The 8,790-nt window shown below is 32.5% G+C and overlaps 1 protein-coding gene across 1 annotated transcript; it reads left to right on the plus strand.

The window, feature by feature from the left end:
* Nucleotides 1-3,079: 3,079 nt before the first annotated feature.
* LOC129289076 (uncharacterized protein At1g28695-like) lies at nucleotides 3,080-8,090 on the plus strand. Its single transcript, XM_054925897.1, has 3 exons — nucleotides 3,080-3,211; nucleotides 3,319-3,699; nucleotides 7,541-8,090. Exons 1-3 carry the CDS (start codon nucleotides 3,080-3,082, stop codon nucleotides 8,045-8,047), a joined length of 1,020 nt encoding a protein of 339 aa, XP_054781872.1. The 3' UTR covers nucleotides 8,048-8,090.
* The last annotated feature ends 700 nt before the right edge of the window (nucleotides 8,091-8,790 follow it).

Genomic DNA, 8,790 nt, shown 5'->3' on the forward strand with positions numbered 1-8,790 from the left:
TTCTTTACCATAATTTCCTTAGAGAGTCAAGCAAGTAAGAGAATAATAAAGAGTATGCCATGCTAAGCAAGAAGCTTGATTGTATTATTGATGAAATGAATACAATTGGGTGCTCCATGAAGATGGAGAAGGAAATATATGTGCAAAACTAGCCTAGAAATTTGAGCTTGCATAGAAGAAGTAGTTCACATTGGGCAAGATCGATTGATGCAGGGTTAGGATTAGTGTTTTGTGCTAGGAAAGTGTTGTGTGAATTTGGCAGGGTCTTGATAGATCTTTAGTTATGCGCTTATTGCCTATTTATAAGAAAATTGCAGTGGCTCACTTCTTCTAAGTTTAAGGTTTTATGCCTTTAGGAGTAAATAACTATTTACACCTTCAAATTCTCATGTGTGCACTTCATTATATGGAGTGATGAGTGTGCACTTCAGGTGTTGTCATATAAAACTACTCATAAAATTGGCCTTACATTTCTTTCTAGCTAAAAATAGAGTTCCTTAGGAGTATGGCAATAAATTGGGGAACAACCTTAGTTTCATGTTATCTAAATAGCTCAGCTCTCCATATTAGAAGGTGAACCTTCCAAAATGTAATCTAGGGTTGATGCTCTTTCCTCACCCTTAGGGAAAAGGGTTATCATGATTAATAATTGAGGTATACTTTTTGGAAATTTGTCCTAAGAATGGGTCAAGGGCCTTAGAATAAGTTGATACAGCTCTCTAATTACTTCTCTAATAACTTTTGGGCCTACCAAGCATGGTTCCTTTCCTCCATGGATGTTGGCTCTATTTTGGCTTATCAAAGCATCGATTCCCAAGCCTTTTACACCTTGTAAAGGATAAATTTCATAAGCAATATGATTATGTAAAGGATCCTTGAGGGCATAGTAGTACATTTTTAGAAAGTTTTTGTTTCTTATATTAAAGTGATCATTCTAGCCCACTAATCCCCGCTAGTAGGATAGAGTGTAACGTCCATCAACTAATGATTGCAACTCGATCGACTTCTTAATTCTAAAGGGTTACTCCCCTATGCCCTTATGTGTGAGACTCTCTTTAGAGTTCCTTGTTGGGGGATTTTGTTGTTCCTACTTGGATCACTATATGGATTATGAACTAAATGGCCACACTGCATGGTCTCAACTATCACTAGGCATAGTTCAAAGTGCCATTCATGTTCTCACTCCTCTTGCTATTGTCAAAAGTACTCCTGCCCTCTTGCTTTAGTAGCGGATCCTGTCCTTCTCCTTTACTTTTTACATTTGCTGAGCATAGAATATAGCTTATTTGTTAGCTCTTTTCTCGTTGTCTTTTTCATAGCATCTCATGAAGCCCTCAAAGGTTTTCTTGATTTGCTCAGCTTGCCACTATAGGTTCTTTTAAAGGCTCCTTATCTAAATCATAAATCTTCTTTGTGATGAAAGGCTCAATATGCAAATTGCACAAAGGCTCATCTAACCCATGGCTGGTTGAAGTGTTGAGTTTTAGGAATATTGCCACCCTTTCATCCTCGAGACATGAAGTAGGATCACATTGCCTTCTAAACCCTAACATCTAATGTTATTTCTGTCATCAAAATGTCTAGAATAGGTAATTCTTGGCTTTGCTTCAGTAAACCTCAAATGAGTTAGTAATCAGTGACTGTTAACTCCCAAGGTCCTTTATCACAATTTCTTTAGAATGTCTAAGAAACTTAGAGTTTAGAGAATGTAAATATGTGTCAAGAAATAGTCATGCATTTCTTGAAAGTGAGTACGAAGAGAGTGATCGAATGAATAGAGGGAAAAGGAAAGTAGATAATCTAGATCGGCTAGATTACAAATTGAAGAGTTATGCCATGTGAATTTGGGTTGGATGCAGGGTCATTGAGCTGTTTGATTTTGTTTGTTTTTTAAAAGTGCTAAGGAGACCTTTGAGACCTATGTCCTTGCTATTTATGAGGTAAGGTGATGGTGCTCTACTTCAAATTTCAAAATTTATCCCAGGGTCGTGGGTGCACCTCATCAAGGGAACATGCTTAAATAAGTGCTCCATGTTCCACATATAATGGGTTATGGCCTTAGGACCTTGTCACTGGTCTACCTGAATGTAGCTAGAGCTAACAATTTAGGCTAAGGTTGACAGGCCATCTTGAACTTGCCCCAAAAAAGTTGGGATCTGCCTTAGCTATATGGGCATTTTAAAGAGGGTATGATACTTTAAGCCCAATCTAAATAAGTTCAGCTCAACTAAGGCTGATTGTTGAAATTTCCAACTCTATATGTATATATATAGTTGGTAATTTTGGCTAAGCTTGACGGGCTAGCCCAAACTAGGCCACAAAAGTTAGGGCTATGTTTGACTATATGCATTTTTTTAAAAAGGTAGGATACTTTAAGCTTAATCCAAATAAAATTGGCCCAAATTGAATCCCACCTAAATAAGCCCAACCCGTCCTAATTATTGGCTCTAAACGTAGCATTTCAGTAAATTTCCCAAGGTCCAACGTTAAGGTATTAGTAATGTGGGTGAGACTCCTTAGGTTGGGTCCCAACGCTCTTAGTTCTCGACTCATAGCGTAATTTCGGTCCAGAAACTACCATTTTTAATTTTTTTTTTAGAACTCAAAACAATATGGTTTCAGGCAAGAAAAGGGATAGTGTCCAACTTGATTAACCCTATCCAAAACTCTTGACCAAACGAGTTAGAGGACGGGTTATTCACTGGTTTGGCCTGCCAGTTTTTGAATTTTTTGTTTTTGGAGTCAAATGAATACATGCCACTTTGCTTGAGGGTGAATCTTTGGTGAATCAGTGAAAACCCAAAGAGTCGTCCCGTGAATTTCAAACATGAATTTCCAGATACTTTTCCTTTAAAGTCTGTCTCGTACATTCACCTCTCTGTTCATAAAAGGGAATCTATTTTCCATTTTCCTCCAAAAATTTTCAATCACCATAAATGTTCTAGAGAATTCCCTTCCCTCCCTCCCTCCATCTTCTCTTTTAGATCACTGACTTTGCATGATCTTTCTACCGAACAACAAATTCTCTTCGCCATATAACCTCCGAGGAAATACATCAGTCCTTTTAAATACGCACGCAATGGATTATCCCAAGCAAACAATTGTGAATTTGTCCGTCGCACTTCTATTCTTGATCGGAGTGCTTCTTCTGTTTCGGTCTTCTTCTTTCTCCAGCCCATTGTTCTTGATCCAGAAGTTACGTTCAGACACGGTATGTTCAAATCAAAAATCCTTTCTCATTTCTTACTTCGCAATGATTCGAAAGATCTAGTCTTTTTTAACGTAAATATATGCATATATTTTCTGAGATTATTGTAGATCACCGTTGATGAACGTCTTGATTCTGCTTTAGCGAAAGCGTCAACGGAGAACAAGACTGTAATAGTGGCGGTTATAAACAAGGCTTACGCAGAACAAGACGTTAATGGCCATACCACCATGTTCGACCTGTTTCTCAGCAGCTTCTGGCTCGGAGAAGGCACGAGGTCTCTGGTCGACCACCTTCTGGTCGTGGCCGTTGATCAGACGGCGTACGACCGTTGCCGGTTTCTCCGGCTAAACTGCTTTAAATTGGAAACGGACGGTGTTGACTTTGCAGACGAGAAGTATTTCATGTCCGGTGATTTCATTAAGATGATGTGGAGAAGGACTCTCTTTCTCTTGGAAGTTCTGAAACGAGGCTATAGCATCATATTCACGGTACGTTTTTCTTTCAATTTCTTTTAGAGATTTTTAGAAATATATTGATACAGCCAACTTCATTAAAAGGGATAAGTCAGTTTTTTTTTTAATTGAATATTGTTTTATTTTAATTAATTTAATGAATTCTTCGAATTTTATTGAATGGGGTTTGTGCCTCTTGTGTGGGACAATTCAACTGAATAACTATAATCCTATATTTGCATATAAAAAAGCTGTTAGTTGAAACTGTTTTGCTTTCAGGCCACATGAATTTAGAAACATATTAAATTCCTTTGACGTTGAAGATAATGGTTTATCTCTATATTTGGAAACTTAATTAGTTCTCTTTGATTTCTACGTTGTCAATGCGCGTCTTTCTTGAGAGGCTTATCTGTTTATATCCAATGAACTTGAGTAGTCTTTCTTTCTTAGTGTATCCAAAATAATTATGTGATTTCACAAAATGCAGATCCTTTATCTTTTATCATAAATGCAATGTGTATCGTTTAGAATCTTTCGAAATTTCACTATATATATATATATATATATATTCTTTTATTAAAGAATATATTTTATTCAAAGTAAACAGTACTGATGATTACATGTCTTTACTCTATTTTGGCATTTGAATGTGTAGCGTTTCGTTTCGTTTTCACACTTCATTGGAACATTTTTGCTTTAATTTCTCCCGATTCTTAATTGAAAAAATTATGTATAGGTCCTGTATAAAAGATTTATTTACACAGAGATCCTGTAAATTTAGAACAATGCAGCCAAGTTTCTTGGGACCTAAGTGTAATTAAATTTTAGGTGGAAAAATACCTTTATGCCCCTACCTACTAAAACCAAAAAACTGATAAACTGAAGTCATATTTACCTTGCATTTACAATAACTTCATAATTTACAAGTAAAACTTCTTAATTCATAAATAATATTTTCTATTTTATAAAGAATAGACTAAAATCATATTTATTTATGCATCACTTTTTCATATATAATTTAATGTATTTTGACAAGACAATACTATATTTGTACCCCAACCATAAATTATACTCAAGTTCAAAGATAACTAAAGGATAGTTTCCTAATTCTACTGGATTTATTTGTAGATAAGTTTCTTATATGAGAGCTATACGTAATTTTTCCTTCTTTATTTAGTTAATAGGTACACATAGCACTATTGTTGTTATTCTTATTGTTATTATTAGAAATAACCTGGTACCGGTATTATTATATTAACTTTATATAAAGTTTTAGTTTAGTTTAGTTTTTTTAATTAAAGTGTATCTTTAGTCATTTAACTTTATATAAAGTTTCAATTTAATTTTTTAATTTTATAAAATATTTTTTTCACTTCTCTAAAACCATTAGCTTCAAATAACTTCGCTTTTGTGTGCGTTAAAATTTAAGAATGTTTTGTTAATATTTAAAATTTTAATGTAAGAATTTTTTGTTGATAAAACTAATATATGTTAGAATTAATAAAGGATTGAATGATTTAAAAATTAAAAAAATGAAAAGACATTTTATAAACTTAGTGGGTCAAAATAAAAACTTGTGTAATGTAAAAGGGTTGAAGGTATATTTTGGTTTTATATTGTTTGTCTGAATTATAAGATCGTAATATTTCTTATATATTAATACAGAAATGACGTGTTTAGTTCTGAAGTTTGTCCAGTTTCTATTCTTGGAGAATTAGGGGAGCATCTCAAGTTAGAATTAGGTGTAAGAGATAAGTACTATAATTAGAGGGATGTTTGTGAAAAAATATATATTAGAGGGGTGTTAATTGTCAAAAATGAATTAGAGGGGTGTTGATGTAATCAAAGCCAATATGGGTAATTAATGGGGGAGTCAAGGAATTACTCATCTAGTCTTGTTTATGAGTCACTTTCAACATATTTTACTATAATCAAGAAAAACTTTAAAATTCATTAGTCTTATTTTAAAATTTAACATGATCTCAAACTTGCCCTTATTAAATATACATATTTTATAATATATTTTCTCTCTCCAACATTTAATAAAGGTTAGACAGGAAAATTTGTGTAAAAAATTTAATTAGGTAACTTACAAATAAGATAAAAAAAAAATTCTCTTTGCCACATAAATAGGACCAGAGAGAATATGACAGCAAAATTTTGATTAAATGTAAAAGGGGTGCTGGTTAATTAATTAGTCAGAGTAATTGATTTATAGTAAAATGACACGTGAAGGAAAATCTGCATTTAATTGTGGCCAAACACATGCCAAATTAAATAACTAAATAATTAAATTAAAGTCAACTATTGCGCCTTCAGAGTTAATCTTGCTGATTGAAACTGGAAAACACAAATTTTCCTTTGGTAATAAGTATTTGAGATTAAAATATCATTATCAATATAGTACTCCCTCCCATTTTTATTATAAGAAATTTTTAATTATCTTATTAGAACCAATAAGAGATGATTAAATTATTAACTTTGTCTATACATATAATAAAATTTCAATTTGACCCCTATTTAACTAAAATTTTTTAAAGTATTACATTTTTTTCATATGGTAATGAATTTGAATATGGATAATATTATTAAAACATAATTAATTCTTTATCAAGTATGATATATTAAGGATTAAAAAATCCTTTTAGAAGGCATAGTGATGTAAATTCAAAAGTTTTTATTTAATTTTAAAGGAAAAATTCCTTTGCATTTTACATATGTCTTGCCTAATACTCCCTCGAATAGTCTATTATATTATAGGAACATGTGGCTAAATCAATTTCATCTAAGAGTTTTATTATCAATTTTGATTTATGTCATTTCTTTGACAACAGTTTGTGAGAACAAGTAACAGATTAAAACACACGAAATTGAAGATTGTGGAATATGTTTACGTCACATGCTGGGTAGATGGCGTATTATGCAGAAGAGTACTCACTAACGCAGGTGCATCAAATTAATTCATGTTTAATAAATTAATTGATTGTTTGGCCAAAAAAATATAAATTAATTGATTGGTTCATTGGAAATGGATGCTAAATATCCAAATAATTATCTCTCTTTATAATGCAACTTATGCAGGCAATAAACGAAATTATTGTCAAAATGAATTGTATCAAAATCAAAAGAAATCATTATATATTGTATCCAAGGTACTGACTTATATATTTCTAATGTGTGAAGAAATTTTGTTTTCCATTTGTTATTGGTGTCATTGTGGTACGTTATGCATACCGTGCAAAAAATGAGAAAAATTTTAATTTAATTATGCTTTCCTAACATTTTTTTCCTCATTGTATGTGTGGAATGAAAAAAATGAAGGAAAAAGGTAAATAGACCTAAGATTTTAACTCCTGTAATGGCCCAAATAATATGCTTTCCTTGAAGATGTGAGAAGATGTACCGTTTTACAACCATCGTATCATTGCATGTCAATCTTCCGCTATAAAAACAATAAGAATCAAATTGTATTCGCCATTTACTTTTTTTTATAATTCAAAGAAACTCTTGGTTATTTAGTTAATAGTAACTATTCCTTTAATTTATAGTTACATATTAAATTTATTCAAAAAAATTAATTTTTATTGTGTTATTTGCTTTCCCCCCTAATTGTGTTTACTGAAAATTGGATTGATCAAGGCATTAATTTAAGGGTTAATTATTAAAATTATAATCAAACCGTGATCAAAATGATTATGAAAAAACTTTTTATTAAATCGATTAAGACAGTGTTTTAATAGTTTACTGGTTTAACCAAGTAGATTGACCTGGATTTCCAAAACTATGGTTATAAGAAAATTGAAAAAAAAAACAATTTCTTGGCTATTGTCCTTGCTAAATTTTTATACATGATCAAATGGAATATTCAATGGAACAGGATACTGATGTGATGTGGCTAAGAAACCCATTCACAGGACTCAACAACGACACTAACGAGGACTTACAGATTAGCACAGACAATTACCTGGGAAATCCTCGATTGGAGAACCATAATATCAACACAGGATTCTACTTTGTTCGATCGAACAATAAGACCATTTCATTATTTGAAACATGGTACGGTAAGAAGGACAGCTCCAAAGGTCAGAAAGAACAAGATGTGCTTGAAGGTCTCATAAGACATGGTATTGTCAGTGAGTTAGGTCTTAGGGTTAAGTTCATGGACACTCTTTACTTCAGTGGGTTTTGTCAAGATAGTAGTGACTTTAGGGCTGTCACCACCGTACATGCGAATTGTTGCCGAACTATCACTGCGAAGATTGCAGACCTTGAGGCTGTCCTTCGGGACTGGAAGCGGTTCAAAATGTTGGAATCAAGTAAGAGTAATTTGACAGCCACCGTGAAGTGGTCAGATCACCGTGCATGTAATGAGTCATGGCATTGACTGTACTTGGTGGTATGTGTAGAAGTTGAATCTACTCATTGTTTAGAGGAACATTGTTGGGAAACAATTGAATACTTTTTAGGGCATTTTAAGGTATTTTGAAATTGAAGTAAATTTGTGACAGAAATGCATTACTGCAAATATTTGTGTTTGTGATTTGTGATGCATTTTCCCATCACATGCTAAAACCGATTTATTTTCAATATAGATTTAATTTTAAGTGCACTACCCTAGACGTTTATCTTCTAAAATTTTCTATAAATAATTAAATCATTTCAAGTAGCTAGACTTCTAGAATTTATTCCCTTAGCTTGTATCTTAATTATAAGGATTTGTTAATCACTTCACACAAATTTTGGCCAAATTATGTCAAATTAGTTGAAGTTTCTAAATTTGTTGAAAACTTTAAAAAAATTTCAGAATTACTCTATATAAAATTCATTTAACTATATGCAGAGTTTTGCCTCTTGATTTGCAGAGTTGGTCTTAACATTTTTGAGCCTCGGTATATGAAGCCAAAAGGAGCGCCATGGCCAGAGGGATTCCATGCATGATTTCAACAAGAGTTTTGGACTATATTGAAGAATGACATCTTGGAATTAGTTTCATTATTTCTCAATACTAAGAAACTATCATTATGATCAATAGAAATTTTTATCATATTAATATCCCACTATTGATATGAAGACCTTATTGGTGGGCAATTTGTAAGTACTACTCCAAGTGCTTGGGAGCATGCTTTG

The sequence above is a fragment of the Prosopis cineraria genome, unplaced genomic scaffold (genome assembly GCF_029017545.1).
Source record: "Prosopis cineraria cultivar Desert tree isolate PC_DT_omini unplaced genomic scaffold, ASM2901754v1 PC12, whole genome shotgun sequence".
Lineage (NCBI taxonomy): Eukaryota > Viridiplantae > Streptophyta > Magnoliopsida > Fabales > Fabaceae > Prosopis > Prosopis cineraria.